The sequence below is a fragment of the Staurois parvus genome, unplaced genomic scaffold, assembly GCF_062004578.1.
Source record: "Staurois parvus isolate SC_StPar_1 unplaced genomic scaffold, SC_StPar_1.0 ptg000696l, whole genome shotgun sequence".
In the NCBI taxonomy this organism is placed as follows: Eukaryota; Metazoa; Chordata; class Amphibia; order Anura; family Ranidae; genus Staurois; species Staurois parvus.
This window is the reverse complement of record NW_028318492.1, coordinates 5,319,176-5,338,012: the sequence shown is the minus strand read 5'-3', so window position 1 is coordinate 5,338,012 and position 18,837 is coordinate 5,319,176. Positions and strand designations below refer to the sequence as shown.

The 18,837-nt window shown below is 37.7% G+C and overlaps 2 protein-coding genes across 2 annotated transcripts in view; one reads left to right on the top strand and one right to left on the bottom strand.

The window, feature by feature from the left end:
- Positions 1 to 18,837, bottom strand: part of ARHGAP6 (Rho GTPase activating protein 6) — a 358,220-nt gene that overhangs the window by 206,827 nt on the left and 132,556 nt on the right. The gene's annotated exons all lie outside the window — the stretch shown is intronic.
- On the top strand, positions 1,691 to 17,076 carry AMELX (amelogenin X-linked). The gene is made up of 5 exons (XM_089652900.1): positions 1,691 to 1,744; positions 7,734 to 7,781; positions 9,440 to 9,484; positions 11,294 to 11,695; positions 16,926 to 17,076. The coding sequence occupies exons 1-5, from the start codon at positions 1,691 to 1,693 to the stop codon at positions 16,929 to 16,931; spliced, it is 555 nt and encodes a 184-aa protein (XP_089509026.1). The 3' UTR covers positions 16,932 to 17,076.

Sequence of the window (18,837 nt, the reverse complement as noted above, 5' to 3'; positions counted from 1 at the left end):
GTGTGGGTTATCTTGTCCATGGTAATGAGAAATTGTAGGTATTAGGGCGCTTATTATTGCATAAAGCGATGTTCCTCTGTATCAGTCAGTGATTTTTACATACCCATAGAAAATGGTTACTTAATGTGCTGCACATCACTAAGAAGACTGAATTAAGGTGAATTACCATACAGATCCCAGGAAAGTCTGCAATTTCACAAAATATTGTCAGATCCTCTCAATATTCTAAAAGAAGCTGTACCTGTGTATGGCCAATCCCTGCAACAAATACAATTCCAATGCTACCTCCAAGAGAGTGTGGGATCACTGAACATCTCCACAAATATATTTAACAACATACAGAGGTAGTCAGATGTCTTTTCTGTGACAGACAATAAAAACTAACTCAGAATATTCACCAGCCTAAAGCCAGCCATAGATGGATCGAATCTCAGCCAGTTCAGCAGGGACCAGCCAAGATTGGACTGCAGATTACATATGGGAAGGCTGAATGCACCCAAGTCGATCCATCAATCAACTTGGATACAACCAGCCTGTTGGATTTTTAACATGGGATTAATACCTACTGCTATAGTTTCTAGCAGTAATCATCATATTCTGCAGGCCAGGAAAGCTCCCCGTGACCCCAACCCCCCCCCCCCCGCCAGCAGAGCCATACAACAGCGGTGCAGAGGCATTCTCCCATCAACACTGACTGTGTTGATGAGGAAATCAAGCAATTTTCTTTCCCCCCAACCATGGTGGTGAGAAAATTCAAAGGATGAACAATTTTTCAAAAACAAATTTCTAACAGTGAATGTAGTTTTTGTTTAGAAATAAATCTTAAATAGTTTAATGAAAATGATTTAACATGGTAGTAAGCTCTTAAAATGAACTTGTACCTACAGGTAAGCTTATAATAAGTCTTACTTGTAGGTACCATGAATAGCTTTTAAACTAGCACCGATTAAAAGATATTCACATCGGCTGAAGCTAATGATGTCGCCAACGCATGTGCAGTAGTTCCACATTAATGGCACACTGAGTGTGCCCCGATTGCAGAGATTTTCGTGCTGCGATGGTGACTCCTGTTCACATGTAGGGCAGTGATGTCATCATAACTGGCACATTCAAATGCCTGGAGAGAGTAAACAGACAGGACAGGATCCAATTAACCTACCTGCATGTCTTTGGAGTAAATACAATGATCAGTTTTGCCGTTGGCACTGATCATTCAGAAAAAACAGGCTGGTTGTACAGAAATTGATTGGGACATCAACTTTTGTAAAACCAGCCTGCTAATAATACATGGACTGAAATTTGGCCAGTCCCTGATGAATCGGCCGAATTTCAATCCATTCATGGTCACCTTTAGCTACAAACCACATAGATCTTAACGAAAGGTGTACAATACAAATGTATAGCAATAGACAGACAAATCTTATATGTCTAGTGGATGAACAATTAAGTCATTGCATCCTAATACATTTTTCTAATCTCCTTCAAATCTATGATGAACTAACCTAGGCATTTAAGTCAAATTATCTGTAGCCAGTAGTATATATTTTTATTGCTGTAGGGCTGCATACTAGGTCCAAAATGCAGTCTAACACTGGGTCTAGTTTGGCTGAAAAGTTTAAATTGTGGATTTCATAGTGAAAATACATTTTTGCATTTCATCTACAGGTGTAAAATACAGCAGTGTGTGATTATGAAGTCCTGGATTATACTTACATCACTCATTGGAGCTGCTTTATGTTTACCCGTGAGTTCTATTCATTTAATAGTGGCAAGAACTTTCCTAATGCTTGTATTGTTGTGTATTCACATCAACATTTCTTCCCTCTCCTTATCCTGATCATGGTTGTCACAGGGACAGAAGTTAAGGTGGAATCTCATCAACAGAAAACAATATATACACATTATACATGCTCTAGTTCTTACTTACTGTTCTAGAGTTAAAAAACTGTTTTGGATGGAGTTGGACTTTAAAATCTGATGAATACTGTTTTTTTTACACTGAGGATGTAAGGGGAAACTTGGCAGGCAATTCTGATATCTGCAAGGCACTCAGTTAATAGGTTGGGTGGAGCCATATGGCCAATGGGAGTAGTTCATTCAAAGATAAGTTCAGGCAAAGGTTAAATTAAATTAATTGGGGTTGACGTATTAAATGAGTAAGCTGACTGAAGTGAGCACAACTTCATTTTATTTAGGGCCTGCCCTGATGGACATTGAGCTTGCATCAATGGAATTGGATCTGGGATCATTGCAAAGAGCGTTGGACCTGCAGTCAGCCACCTGATCTGCATGTGACCTGCTTCAAGTGGGTTTTCTATTTCCATAGACTTCTACGGGAATGCAAAACCCACCTGAAGTTAGCAACAGCTGACTGACACATGCCCTTCATTGTGGTAAAAATGTTTAGGTAACAGTATTCACCCCCCCATACTTACCCGAGCTCTGTACCCATCTGTAGCACTCACACAGGCTTTGCTCAGGCAGCAGAAGCATATGGCTCCAGCTGCTGTCAGTCAAATCCTGTGAGGAGGAAGCAAGGGTATTGAGCCATGCCTTCTGTGTCCACAGACTCAGGCAGACGGCTTGGGAGCGAGCCCACAGGTGGTATCCCATAGGAAGCAGCTTTCTATGGAATATCACAGAGAAGAAGAGGAGCCAGGATTGCCAGCCAGAACCCGTGAAGAGGAGGTTTGGGGATGCTCTGTGCAAAACCATTGCAAAGAGCAATTAAATATGACAGGCTTGATTTTTTTTTAAAATGACTTTACAATCACTTTAAAGTGATATTAAAAGGCAATTTAAAGAAAAAAACTGACAAACATGGCATGCTTACCTGCTCTGTGCAGTGGTTTTGCACAAAGCAGCCACCATTCTCTTCTCGCTGGAACTCCTGGCCTCTCCCTCCTGGCAAGTGCCCCCGGATCAAGCAGCTTGCTTTAGAAACACCCAAGAAGGCTCACTCCTGAGCCACTTCTCTGCATGTACATTCACACACAGAGCAGCTGCTCGGCCCAGTCCCTTCTCTCCCTTGCTATTAACTGTGACTGAAAGCTATGGATCAATTTCTCCCACTGTTGTCTCAGCCAATGAGGAGGGAGATTCCCTAGAGAGCTGAGGCTCTCGTGCACATCGCTGGATTGCGATGGGGCTCAGGTAAGTATTAGGGGGGCTGCTGAACACAGAAGGTTTTTTCACCTTTATACATAGAATGCATGAAGGTAAATAACCTTGAGCCTTTACAACCACTTTATGCTCATTGAACATCAAAGTATAAATCCAGCTAAAGCCTAACTAGTCTTAAGAATGCTCCCTTCGGCCCCAAACAGCTATACTAACTAACCTTTTTAAAAATATGCATATACTTACCTATTTACATCCTGCTCTGAACCAGTCACATGATCCCTTGTGTCAGCCAGTGGTGGCTGCAGGGGACTGGAGAAAGACAATGTCAGAGCCTGACAATGGCTGTGAAAGCCAGGAGTGATGACATCACCCATAGGTTCCGATGGTGCAGCCATTGTCAGTGGTCCCTCCTCTCCCCTGCATCTGGCGTTGGCTGAAACTGGGGAGGCAGATCATGTGAGCGGACTAGAGCAGGCTGAAAATAGATAAATATATTCATCTTTCCTTCACAGGTTAGTTAGTATACGTGTTACGAGGGGGAAGGGAGCATGTTTAGGACTAGTTAGGTTTCAGCTGGAATTCTGCTTTAATTTTGCAAACTGGACATTCACTTTGCTAAGTTAACAGATCTATTTCTTTAGTAATCAACCCCAATGAGTTGGGTGATCTTCTACATCCAATTTTTAGTGGTTACACATCCTTTCATTCATAAGCCACTTTTAAAAGAATGTTTCAGAAACTAGTAATATTAATGCATACAATGTGTTTAGGCACATATACTGTATGTCTTCCATTTATTGAGATTTGTTTGTAATGCCATTTAAGTGTCTGGACCATTATAGTATTCACATACACCCACATATGTAATTATTAGGCAATCAAGCTAAATCAAGTAATTTTGTTGGTGTTCAGAATGTGGTTATTTACACAGTTAAGCTAATTTTATAATAACTAAGTTTTAAACACCCAGCTGGGTTCAGTGGAAAATACTCTCTGGTAAACTGAACTCCAGGGAGATATAACAATACCAATGGATTCAGTTATATATCCATAAAAATCATGTAATGTCTATACATATTTAATTATCTTAATGTGTCTAGTTCCTATAATACCCTGCACTGTAAGATTCAGAACGGGAAATGAAAAGACAACATTAGGAGTCAATCAGGCACTGTTGCAGAGTGCATTAGTGCTGCTAGAGTAACAGCAGAAGCTTGTTGACAGAAGAAGGTAAAGTGAGCAGAGTGATGATTCATCAGTAAGTTGCAGCTTAACCACAGTGAAGGTCCAGGTTCACATATACTGTCTGATAGTGAAATCACAAGTCTGAACAGCTCCCAAGACTGCATGAACAACAATAAATAAGACTCATTTTTTTGCAGGTAGGAGAGTTCACGTATCTGAATCAATATGTGATATAAACACAGATTAAAGTGAAAATAATTTCACTTGTCCTCCATTTCTTAGTCTGTGAAAATTAAAATTGAGTTCAGCATTTTAATCTCTTAAAACGTCTTTATAATAGTGTCTCCCTTTGAGAATTTGAAATGTCACGTGGAACTTAGCTTAAAACATATAATAATAGTAGTAATAATAACAGTAATAATAATAACAGAAATAAAAAGGGCTTGTAGAAGGGGTGTCATGCATGGTTAATGGAATAAATGACAATCAGACCTAAGATGGAGAATGGATTTTAGAGGTCTGCATAGAAATTGGAATTAATGATTATAACAAAGATTTTCCATATATTTTTCCACAATTTACTGTAATCCTTTGCTCTTCCTTGCATATTGAGAAATCAGGCACTAACTGGAACAATATTTAATACGTTAAAGGATTAGATATTTCTGCTAAAAAATGTACTCATTTTTTTTTTTACACAGATGAAAACAAATTCCATGAGTTATATATATATTGATCTATTTGTGCTGTTAGTAACAGAAATAAGCAATGTTATAAAAGTGGGTCTGATATTAAGATATAAGGGCAGTAATAATGACCATATAAATGCCTGCTCCAAGGGTGTTCACAAGGCTATCCAAGAGAAGCCAGTTTTCAAGCATAAGCTTACTTAGTTAAAGGAATAAAGGTTCTGTGTTGAATTCGGAATAGGTTGTGGATAACAAACGTAACCTAAGAAATTAATACTGCAATGCACTGTAATGGAATAAAACAGGAGTCCCAGGAAAGGGCTAGCCTTAGATTGTATGGTTCCCTGCACAAAATGTTAGGCAGCCCATAGATGACTCAATTTGCCATGGGTGGATGGAAAGAGAATTGCTTGATTCCCCCATTAACACAGTCAGTGGTGATGGGGGAATGCCTCCCACTGTGCTATTGTGGCATGGGGAGTCTTTCCTGGCTGGCAGAACACAATCATTACTGCTAGCAGCTATAGCCGCCGGCAGTAATCGAATGTAAAAAATACGATAGGCTGGTTGGCTTGGGTACAATCAGCCTGCCCATATGTGGACTGTATCATGGCCTATCCCTGTTAAACCAGCCGAATTTCGATCCTTGAATGGCCATCTTTAGTGTAGTACCCTGCTTTCACTTTTTCTGTAATCACTGCTGCTGGGGCTGACATTAGGAAAAGAAACCTTATGCATGGAACTACTCCCTAACCTTCCATTATCCCAAGGACTTTTTAAATCATTCCTTTATGCTATCATACCAAATACAAGTGAAGAAAATCATTATAAAGTAGAGAAGATGTAAAGGGATGGATGATAAGGTGAATGCATCCTAAAACAAAAGCAGAAAGGGGGTCACCAAAAGTATGTTTATTGTTTTAATAAATAAAGAAGTGAAAATCCAGTTGTGTCGTCCCCAGGACAGCAGCCTTACGACTGCAAAAGCTACTTAAAGAGAATGTCAGCAAGCATCATCATGACCAGATCTATGTATTTAAGGGAAGGGGGTTATGTAATAATTGTTACACTTGAGGACTTTTATCCTGACTGTATGTCAAAAGACAAAGCGTTCCCAAGGGCACAAAAATAGCGACCATACTCCCACAGAGTTATGCACAATAGTCATATTGCATCATGCATTGTGCCATCATTGTATAATAGTCTGTTATACCACTCCAACAACATGGTTTTATTATGTTACTAATTTATAAGGCATAAAAAAAATAAGTTCATTAGTAATTAGTGCTAAATTTGTCATGTACAAAGATGTTTTTAAGTATAACTGAAGGCAAAACTTTTTTTTATTAGTTTTAGATAAAGTGGAGAGAGAATGGGCTTTTTATTGTTGTCTCAGTTAGGGAGATTCACCCGTGTAATCTTTATCACCAAAAGTGAAAGTGAAAGAAAACCCTGAATTTTGAGTGGTCATAAGAACAGGAATAGAGCTGTTCCAGTAGGGTCAATAGTATGGGATTTCCCTTACATTAGAAAAACTTCCTCTCCATTGCTGTTGTGGCTATGAGAAAGAAAATTCCCTAATGGGACACAGATGACAAAAAAAGTTTTGACTTTAGTTCTTCCGCAGTTTTGAGTCATATACAGGCAACATATACACGTACTGGCTACTTTATTAGGCACACCTGTTCAATTGCTTGGTAACAAATATTGCTAATCAGCCGATCACATGGCAGCAACTCAATGTATTTAGGCATGTAGATGTTGTGAAGACGACTTGCTCAAGTTGAAAATGCGCATCCGAATGGGGAAGAAAGGGGATTTAAGTGACTTTGAACGTGGCATGGTTGTTGGTGCCAGATGGTCTGAGTATTTTTAAAACTGCTGATCAATTGGGAGTTTCATGCACAACCATCTCTAGGGTATACAGAGAATGGTTTGAAAAAGAGAAAATATTCAGTGAGCGGCAGTTGTGTAGACAAAGATGTCTTGTTGATGTCAAAGGAGAATGGGCAGACTGGTTGCTGCAACATTCAGATGGTAGGGTTAGAATGTGGTGTATAGAACATGAAAGCATGGATCCATCTTGCCTTGTATCAACAGTTCACACTGAGGTTGGTGGTGTAATGGTGCAGGGGATATTTTCTTGGCACTAGCAAGGTGTACCTAATAAAGTGGCTGGTGAGTGTATATAGAGCATTAAAATTAACCTGCGCCCAGATCATGCACACTTTAGAGTGCATACATTTAGTACGAACAGCACTCTAAAACAAGTCATCAACCACCTCTGTATCTATAAGCATTGTGAAGAAATTAATTTTCAAAACTGGCAATGTGTTCATAAGAGAAGATCTTGACAACCTGACAGCCCTTTAATGTAAACAAACAGAAGGTGTTTCTAAGGTGCTATAACTCAAACTCTAAAGTCTTTGTTGTGATATTTAAAGATCTTTTAGCATTAATAACTTCGTACTAAAAGCAGCTAAAACAATTAATAGATCGTTTTAAACCTCCTTTACTGATGCACTTTATATCACTGGACTGCATTTCCCTTCTTAAAACAATGAAATGTAAAGTCGATATAAACCCTAACAATGAACATCTCCTATCTGTGCCCCTTTGGTCTGTTAATTACTTTCAGCAGTTGTTCTTCTTTCCATACTACGGTATGTGACAATTTGAAAATTGCAGTCTTAGTTGTATAAATACAGTATAACATCCATATATTTGCATTTACAGCTGCCTCCTCACCCGCAGCACCCAGGATACGTCAACCTTAGTTATGAGGTACGCATATAAATGTTTCATAAATCTGAATGTTAAATATTATACATCTAAAGTTGAATGGCAATTTTTAAGGATAAGTGCCAGGCAAAGTATGAGCCAGGTCATAAGAAATAAAGACACCATTTGGTCCATGTGCTACCTGAAGGAAGAGACTGCAATTATTTCTGTGGCCATAAACCATCCCATGATGTGACAGTGTAGGACTTTATACATGGAGCATGTTGTATTTTTGGTAAATAACTTTTTTTAACTATTATTTCACTAATAAAATAAATGTAATACTGTATTTGATGTGATTCCTTGTGTTTTTGCATATTTTCGGTTATTTTAAACTTTACAATTTGCAGAATATTTATTGCATTTACCTCAAGGGGGCTTGCCAATCTCCTCAAATATGTTAGTTTTCTGGCCAGTACACTGAGCAGCTGAGTTCAGTAAAGTTTGTGTCACTAACCAAAAACAAATGTGCAAGGTCAGAGTAAATTTAGATAATCATATATGCATGTTTTTTCCAGGTAAAGGAAACCAAGGGGTCTATGTATAAAAAAATGACAAATGTAATGAACAATGCCTGTGATGTTTGCAGTATGTGTGAAATGTCAGTTTTTATTGCCTTTTGCAAGGCAAATAGAACATTCCTTAACATTCAATCTTAAGAGAAAAGAAAAAGCTATCCTTAAAGGAAAAATATGGGACATCAAAAAAACAAACATACATACTCACGTATATGGCTGCAGCATTGGTACAATGCTGAAGCTGTCCCCTACTGGCTCTAAGACTGAGAACCAAGTGATCAAAGACCGTAATCAGTCGGTTCTTGGCCTTTACTGAGCAGAGAGCAATGACTCTTAGTCACTGGCTCTTTGCTCTACTCTGCACTGGGCTGTGGAGGGGATGGAAGTGGCTGGCTCAAGTTCTCAGTGGTGCACTGCGAGACTGAGCTAGCTACTGGTCAGACATTTGGATGGATCCCTACCTTAAAGTCAGGATCTTTCCAAAGCCTAGGACGGCTCTGTGACATCACTTGAATAAAGCCTAGTGTTTTAAAGGCAGGCAAAAGTCCACTGTTGGATGAATCTGAGTCAAAGAGCAGTGCAAATAAGTGTACTCCTGTGGCTCAGAAGAGAAATATGGCCAAAAAAGCTTTGGCCATACTTCACTTTTAGGGCCATTCAACAAAAAGAGTTAAAGAACATTTGACCAACAAAGAAAATTGCCATGGTAGTAAGCTAAATTGTGCATCTCTTGGCACAGCTGGAGTTTTAGCTTGGCTGAACACCCATTCATTTGGCCATTTTCAATGAGGAGGAAGTGGGAAGGGGGGGGGGGCGCGGTAAGTCCATGGAGCATGGCTCCATTGATACACAGCTTGGGAGTGCGCAAACACTGTGTGCTTCCATAGAAAATGGCTTGCTATGGGGGCACACGAAGAAGAGGAGGATCAGGTCCACTCTGTGCAATACCACTGAACAGGACAGGTGATTATAACATTTTCATTATTTTAATTTAAAAAAATTGTTTTTGCTTTAAGGTTGACGAATTGTATGGCAGGTAATATTTAGTCAGGTCATTGGCTACACAGCACAATAACAAAGCAGAGCGAAAGACACAATTAAGCAAAATATATCTTCAGTAAAATATTAACTGCCTTTTTTCAGATTTTAACACCTTTAAAATGGTACCAGTCCATGTTGAAACATCAGGTAAGGTATTTTATTTTGATTTTAAAACTCCAATTAGCTGTAAAAATGTATGCCATATAATATCTGCTATAAAAATGTGCATCATATAATATGTACTATAAAAATGTACATCATATAATATGCACTACGAATATAACATATCAACACATTTTTTTGTTATTAAAACACAAGTCTGAATTATTTTAGTTTTATTTTTCTAGGTACACTGATCAATCCTTTCCCCAGATTAGACATGTGCAATTCGTTTATTTACGAATTAAAATTCAGACAAAAGTTTCATTATTCGGAGATTTGACAGTATATGAATCTTCTAGTCACAATAGGAATGAATTTCAACTAATCTGAAATAAATGATAATGAAACAACAAATTCAATTGTATTCATTTGTTTCATTTGAATGACATGATGCAATAGTTTGGGCCATTTGTTAGTGTTTGAAGCATCCGAAATAACGTAACAACAATGCATGAATCCTAAATCAATTTCATTCTATTCATTCTTTCGGATTCATTTAGTTTTTACTTTGCATTTCACTATTATAAAAAATTTTACTAAATATGAAATGGAAACATATTGCAATAAATATAGCAAGATATAAATGTGAAATAAGATCATTCCTACTTATTGTGTTTGGGTGGGATGGAGTTGGATCCATCTAGCCCTGATACTGTACAATTGACAATCCAATAAAAAAGCCGAGACTGCAACCCAGGTGTAGCCACCTGGACATCATTGCATTAGTACTACCTAATTAAGATAGCAATAAATATGAATGTATGCCAGTTTCGTATTAGGGCACTTGCATGATTCTTACCAGATCAGTGTTTGGGGAGGGGGCTGTAAACTTTACAAAGTAAAGACTGGTAAATAGTACTGTTGATCACGATTTACTAGTTCAATAAAACAAATCAAAGCATGGAATCTCTGCTGAATCACTTGTAGAGCAGATTTTTTGTTATATTCCCTTTTTTCATTATCCTTCTTTATCCAGAGGTGGACCTCTATGGCACATGGGACTTAATACTAATAAGTGCCAAGGTAAGCATGTTTAGTTTTTGGGGGTTCCCATCTCACTGAAGTCTTGTGTGTACCAGAAATCCATGTATGCATGGATAATAAGTGTTCTCTACATATGGTCCTCTTATACTCTTCATCAGTCTCCCAGTTGACAATATGATGGCCAAGTGGTTACACTACTTGACTTGCAGCTTGTGAGTCTCAGTGTGTGTCAATGTCTAAATGAATAAGACACTGATGTGAAGAGTCTAAGGGAGTTATTTACTAAAACTGGAGAGTGCAAAATCTGGTGCAGCTCTGCATAGAAACCAATCAGCTTCCAGGTTTTATTGTCAAAGCCTAATTGCGCAAGCTGTAGTTACAAGCTGATTGGCTACCATGCACAGCTGCCCCAGATTCTTAGTGCACCAGTTTTAGTAAATCTCCCCATATGTATGTCATAAAGCACAGAGAAACTAAGTGGTGCTAAATACAATAACTAAATAAACAAATAAATTAATACATCTTTTAAAAGACAATGATAGCCAAACAAAATACTATACATGTTAGAGACCAATAATTTATTTTTTTTAAAAAGTAAAAAACATTGTAACATTAACCAATGGGCACTTTACACTTGAAGTCTTCAATTTCACAGTGTCTATATTGTAATTTTACATCTATGAATAATGTAAACATGGTTAAGTGATAAATGATAATCTATACCAAAAGGTACTCTTGCATAGAAATCAGCATATATTTTGTGCCTGTGGACAAGCTACAAATATGTTAATATATATTGTATTCCTCTAGTACCCCACCTTTGGCTATGAGCCCATGTCTGGATGGCTTCAGAATCCAATGATTCCTTTGTCACCTATGATGCCCCAGCAACAGCTACCACATCCACATGCAATACCAAAGCTGCCACCCCATCACTCTGTTCTTATACCTCAACAGCCCATGGTTCCTGTATCTCCGCACCATCCACTGCTTCCTCTTGCACCTCCACAAGCTATTCCTTTAAATCCAACTTATCTGACAAACCCCAAGAGTCAATATCCAACAAACACTCAACCAATAGAGCCACCAAAACCTGATATTTTAAACCAACCTGGTCAGCCTCTTTTCCCAATTCAACCACAGCCTCCTTTAGTGGAAGAAAGACCACATGAACCATGGCAGCCAGTGAGCAAAACCAAGCTTGAAGAACTGGTAAGAACAACTTGCATGTATTCTTTAAACATTTCAGAACTAGTGATTACCTATGGTTGTGATCAGTTTAATTTGTTTGGGGTGCGAGAAAACAAACAGGGAAGCACAGGTGAGAACAGCGTGGCATAAGGTCAATGTTTAAATAAAATGAGTTAATTCTTGATATGTCAAAATACAAAGCAACTGTACAATTAAAAAAAGAAAACAATTTTGTTTTTTACCAATAAAAACTTTTAGTTAACCTTTGGTCATGTGACTCCACTCCCAGCCTAGATCTAAGCCCACTCACTACCCTGAGCAGAAAAAAGAGCTTGTAGGGAATCAGCGGTCACTTGACTGAAAATAACTAATATAAAGGTATTGACAAGCAATTTTTGTCTAAGTGTAATAGATCAATAAATTATGTTAACGGCAATGGATTTTTTTTATGTTTAATGTTACAGACTGTTGGAGGCTTGCCTTAAAATTTAAGTGGTCAAAGATAGATTTTTTGAACAAAAAACAATCATATTCAAATAATTGCAATGTTAAGGCCTATTACAATAGATTTGTTGTCTAATGAATTAATCTCGAAAGGGCAAAATTACATAATATAACCTGACTAACATGGTTATGGAATTTTTTAAGCTTATTACAGGAAGGGCATCGAACTGTACAAAGCCTCCAAGCCATTCTATTCTCAAATAATCTAAAAAAATTAAACTTGAAAAATGTCACACAAAGCTATCAGAAAATTCACACTCTCTTGGTTTTGCTTCTCTCTTCTCACGTTTATTTTACATTTTTTAAATGATCAGTACGACCTATTTATTCCATATCACAGAACACAAAATAAACTACCGAAAGAATAATCAGGAGGAAATATTCATTATTCACAGAGATATGCCGATAAAACAAACCCCATTTCCAAGAACAGATGAGTCCTAATTATGGAGTGCGGACTCAGGCAGCATATGTTTATATTTTTTACATCCCAAAATAGCATGCTAATTAAGCGGCTACAGGAAATAGTTTTCTGTAAATGTAAAGTAATCTCTCCTCCATGTTACAAGAACTTCCCTAAAAATTCTGTAGTCTTTTCACATTATCACTTTAGCAATATATTACACACAGAAAAGCACAGCTGCTCAAAGTTTATGCTTCAGAAGCTGGCGCTAAATATGGTGATGATGTTAGACACAGGAGCAATGTAATGCTTATATCAGTGAGTCAATTATATTATAAAGTCATAAAAGAAGGGCTAACAACACTATATATACAGTGGGGATCGAAAGTTTGGGCACCCCAGCTAAAAATTTGTATTAATGTGCATAAAGAAGCCAAGGAAAGATGGAAAAATCTCCAAAAGGCATCAAATTACAGATTAGACATTCTTATAATATGTCAACAAAAGTTAGATTTTATTTCCATCATTTACACTTTCAAAATAACAGAAAACAAAAAAATGGCGTCTGCAAAAGTTTGGGCACCCTGCAGAGTTAATATCTTGTACTGCCCCCTTTGGCAAGTATCACAGCTTGTAAACGCTTTTTGTAGCCAGCCAAGAGTCTTTCAATTCTTGTTTGAGGTATCTTTGCCCATTCTTCCTTACAAAAGTCTTCCAGTTCTTTGAGATTTCTGGGCTGTCTGTTACGCACTGCTCTTTTAAGGTCTATCCATAGATTTTCAATTATGTTGAGGTCAGGAGATTGTGAAGGCCATGGCAAAATGTTCAGTTTACGCCTATTGATGGAATCCCCCGTGGATTTTGAGGTGTGTTTAGGATCATTATCCATTTGTAGAAGCCATGCTCTCTTTAACTTCAGCTTTTTCACAGATGGCATCAAGTTACCATCCAAAATTTGCTGAAATTTTATTGAATCCATTTTTTCTTCTACTCGTGAGATGTTCCCTGTGCCACTGGCTGCAATACAACCCCAAAGCATGATTGATCCAACCCCATGCTTAACAGTTGGACAGAGGTTCTTTTCAATAAATTCTGTGCCCCTTCTTCTCCAAACGTACCTTTGCTCATTCCAGCCAAAAAGTTCAATTTTAAACTCATCGGTCCACAGAACTTGTTTCCAAAATGCATCAGGCTTGTCTATATGTTCATTTGCAAAGTTCAAACGATGATTTTTGTGGTGAGGACGTAGAAGAGGTTTTCTTCTGATGACTCTTCCATGAAGACCATATTTGTACAAGTATCTCTTTATAGTGGAATAGTGTACCACAACTCCAGTGTCTGCCAGATCTTTCTGGAGGGATCGTGCAGTCAAACGTGGGTTTTGAATTGTTTTTCTCACAATCCTGCGAGCTGTTCTGTCTGATATTTTTCTTGGTCTTCCAGATCTTGCTTTAACTTCCACTGTTCCTGATGACTGCCATTTCTTAATTACATTCCGAACAGAGGGTATTGACATCTGAAAACTCTTTGCTATCTTCTTATAGCCTTCTCCAGCTTTGTGAGCATCAACTATTTTCAGTTTTCTAGACAACTGCTTAGAAGAACCCATGGTGCTGATTGTTGGGGCAAGGTTAGATGAGTCCGGGCATTTAAAACCTTTGATATTGACATCACCTGGTCTTCCCAGATGATGATTGAGAACAATCCATGACACTGGCAGGTCTCAGCTTTGCAAAGGGGGCAGTGCATGCTATAAATTCTGCAGGGTGCCTAAACTTTTGCAGACGCCATTTTTTTGTTTTCTGTTATTTTGAAAGTGTAAATGATGGAAATAAAATCTAACTTTTGTTGACATATTATAAGAATGTCTAATCTGTAATTTGATGCCTTTTGGAGATTTTTCCATCTTTCCTTGGCTTCTTTATGCACATTAATACAAATTTTTAGCTGGGGTGCCCAAACTTTCGTTCCCCACTGTATATATATATATATATAAACTACAGCAAGTTGAAGTCTGGGTTATTTTTGTATTTTACAAAAAGTATGCATTGTGTAAAAAAAGGAGCTTTAATAATAATGGGAACCAACCCCCCAAACAAGAGCAATGGCAGCAATAAAATGCATTTTCTATCAAAGGGGGGGGGGGGGATTTAGAAATTCTGGCAGAATGTTATTGTTCAGAATAAAGCCTCGTACACATGATCAGAAAATTGAATGAAAAATAGAGATCTACGATAATCTGATTGTTAGTACACAGTTTTTCGAACGCCAATCACAACATCATCCGAAACTATCCGAAGGGACAAACACGAAAACATCTTCTTGAACGATACCAGATCGTACAATTTTTGTTTTCATCTGGAAATACAATACAAACACAATACATCACTTTTCACTATTTCACTATTCTGTCGTACAAAAATGTTTGTAAGTTGAGTAACCTTTCTAACTAACTAGACTAACATGAAAAAAAAACAGATGATCATTCCTCCGATATTCTCATCTTGTGTACAAGGCTTTAGAGACTGCAATGTGAGCGTGATACCAATGGTCATAGAGTCCAAAAAAGTTTATTATGTTGTTATGCAGTAAAAAACATAAAAAGCTAGTGCTTTTCAAGGGGTCAGACACTCCGCTTTCTTAAAAGCTGTGTGAGATGTGCGCATGAGGCTTAAAGCTGAACTCAAGGGGAAATTCAAACCTACCCTTGCAGTGGGGCACCCCCAGCACTGTAATTATTAAATGCTCATTTTTTATTTTGTTGGCTGTGCATATGTCACATGCAGTCTGACATCATCACATACAATGCTAGACCAGCAGTCCTGCATTGTAAGTGAGAATGTTAAAGGTGCACCTACAACTCAAAGCATTGAAAGGAAGAGCATTGTCTGCTGGTGGAATGAGAGATGGGGCAAGTAAAACTGATTTTTATTGATACCCTAGATTAGCCTTTTTTTAACCAGGGTGCCCAGGCACCCTGGGGTGCCTTGAAGTTTCTTCAGGGGTGCCTTGGCAAAATTTCTAAAAATTGCCCAAAACCTGTATACAAGCCAGCGGGTGGAACAAACCTTTTAGTTACACAAAGCCACAGGTTTTCATTGTGCACCATTACAACTTTCCAGCCATCAGCGTCCTGACAACCAATTACATCATCAGTTGATAAGAAGGATGTCAGCTGCCTGCACAGCATCCTAGTTTGAACCTCCGGTGCCCTTCTCCATCAGCACTGGGGTCACATTAGCTCAGTGATGGAGAAAAACTGAGGGAGAAGAGAAACTTTGGAATACTAGTCAGTACCAGTGTGTAAAAGTGTATTTGCTTTGGAAGAATAAATCACCTCTAATTTTGGGTGTCCTACATGTGTCGATGTTGCTGCATTATATAAAACTATTAGAATAGATTTTCATATTTCAGAATGGGGTGCCCTTTTAAAATTATGGACAGTCTTGAGGCACCCCTTTTTGGAATGGGGTGCCTCAAGACTGTCCATAATTTTAAAGGGTGCCTTGGGACTGTCCATAATTTTAAAGGGTGTCTTGCCTGAAAAAAGGTTGAGAAACACTGCCCTAGACAATAATAAGCATTTAACCCTAGCAGTGCGGGAAGAGCCCCACTGCAAGGGAGGTTCTGAAATATCCCCAGGGTTCCAGATTTCACGACTCACAGCAGTCATCTCTGTTAATTTTGCAAATCTGTTGGACATCCACATCCTATTTCTTAAGTGTAGCAACCCATAGTAGCCAACCAGAAACTTCATGTACTGGTCTGACTTCAACAAAGAGAAGTGAAAACTCATCAACATTTTTGACATCTGTGTTCTATTGCAGAGATTTCCCATTACTTCCTGGCCTGTGGATGAAACAAGAAGTGAGAGGAAATCTCTCTAAAGTGGAGAAATCCTCCTTTAGACAGTCATTACCCAAACAGATGCCACAATTAGAAGACTGCATCTCATTTTTTATCTTGTAAATCAAATTAGTGGGGATACATACATAAAAACTAAAAATAAAAGTTTTGGGCTTTACATAAACTTGAAGAACAAAAATGCTTTATCGAATAAGACTGAGTCAGTAACTACAGTTCCAATGATGTAGAATATAGCTTATGCAGGCTGAGTTACTGTTGTACATTTGCAATATTTGGCAATTGGTATGCGTGAGGAAATTGAAAATGTATCATAATTATCACAATCCCACTGTCTGATCAAACATTTACTGTTTGCATTTGTCGTTTGTAAAGAATGTTTTCCTTTTTTTTTTTTTCATTTTTTGAAAGAAAATGTCACTGGAATAGAACCCAGATGTACCAATTGGCCTCTAATTTTCTTTTTTCATTTATTTTTAGGATTAAATGTGAGCAGAAATGACAAGAAATATATGATTTCACCAACATTAAAGTCCAGTCTATATTTGGTTGTCAAAAACAATTTTTCTTTAGCTTATTATCATCATTGTATTGAAAAAAGATATAAAAAGTCTCAATAAAACAAAACTGATGAATATGGTAAACCAGTACTTTGTGTAACTGTGTTCTAGCACAAATACCACCTTTGCTAGAGAGAAACTAGACAATGTAACCAGACAGGTTATAGTAAGAAACAATAAAATAAATTAACCTGTGCTACCTTTTAAATACTATGATCCAAAAACTAAACGACTGCAGCTAACACCTTATGTGTTCCCACATAACAAAGCAAATATCAAATAACAAATAGTGCTGCACTAGCCAAAAAGCCACTACTTATATGACACAAAATAAGGTACTCTGCGCATTGGGAATAGTATACGATATAGTACAAGCAATCAGTATTTGCGAATAAATCAAAAGAAAATTAAATAAACAATAAATACAGTCCTTATTGTACACGTGTCTAATCTCTGTGTCTCCTTTCTTTACACCTTATAATCATTGTAGTGCCAAATATATTATTTAATAAATCAAGTGCAAATATGTAATTTATGTTCTCCACCAGACATGCAACAAACCCAATAAAACTCCAGTGCTGTGGTTTCATTGCATTTCTGGTGAAGAACAAAAAGGACATATATGCACTTGATTTATTTGATTAAATATTTGGCACATTCACTGATGATAAGGTATAGAAAAGGAGACACGAAGATTGGACACATGTACAATAAGTACTGTATTTATTATTTTTTTTATTTTCTTTTGATTTATTTGCACATACTGATTGGTTGTACTGTATAATATACTATTCCCAATGACATGCAAACAATTGTCCAGAAAATTAAATTAAAATTACTAACAACATACAAAGCCATTCACAACTCTGCCTCGAGCTACATCACCAAACTTGTCTCCAAATATAACCCAAACTGTCCTCTCCGCTCCTCTCATGACCTCTGTCTCCTCCTCCCATGCTTGTCTGCAGGACTTCTCTCATCCTCTGGAACTCTCTATCTCAATCTGTCTACCCCCTACTTTGGCTGCATTTAGGCGATCCCTGAAAACTCATCTCTTCAGGGAAGCCTATTCCACCTCCAACTAAACTTTTATCACTTCCATCAGCCCTTGTCCCCCAGTTATTATAATTATTATTATACAGGGCTTATATAACACCAACAGTTTTCGCAGTGCTTTAGAAAATGAAGGTAGACATTACAGTTACAATACAATTTGCTACAAGAGGAAACAGAGGGCCCTGCTTCCTATAACCTTTTGTACCACCTGCCCCACCTAATTAGATTGCAAGCTCGTATGAGCAGGGCCCTCTTAACCCTCTTGTATTTTATTGTATTGTAACTGTACTGGCTCCCTTTATATTGTAAACTGCTGTGCAAACTGTTGGCATTATATAAATCCTGTATAATAATAATAATAGTAATAATAAAATCACCAAATCAAACTGCAAACAATTTTGAGAGACTAGCAGTCAGAGGCAACAGTACCTTATACCATTTCACAATGCAGACATTACATTATGAGGCTCAAGGCACAAGAGGAGGACTCCCATTTTGCAGGAGGAATCCAAAACAAAAGTTAAATCATTTGGCGTACTGCTTAGGCACTATAATCACGTTCCCTATAAGGTACTTTTGGAGTTCAGGTCCACTTCAAAGGCGATTTGTCATTGATATAGCTATCTTTGTTAAAAGTAGCTTTGACAGTGGTGGCTATATTCCACCTTTCAGTCGCAACACTGTTTAGCGTGTATCACACATTTTCTAATGAAAACTTCCCTATTTCAAATCTATTTCTCACCACAGAGATTTCTTGAACTTCCTGCTCAACCAAA

Excerpts from the sequence above, each read along its gene's own strand:
- AMELX (XM_089652900.1), top strand. The coding sequence starts at position 1,691 with ATGAAGTCCTGGATTATACTTACATCACTCATTGGAGCTGCTTTATGT. Across the intron at positions 1,745-7,733 it reads GAGCTGCTTTATGTTTACCC|CTGCCTCCTCACCCGCAGCA; the intron begins GTGAGTTCTATT and ends TTGCATTTACAG. Across the intron at positions 9,485-11,293 it reads AGTCCATGTTGAAACATCAG|TACCCCACCTTTGGCTATGA; the intron begins GTAAGGTATTTT and ends GTATTCCTCTAG.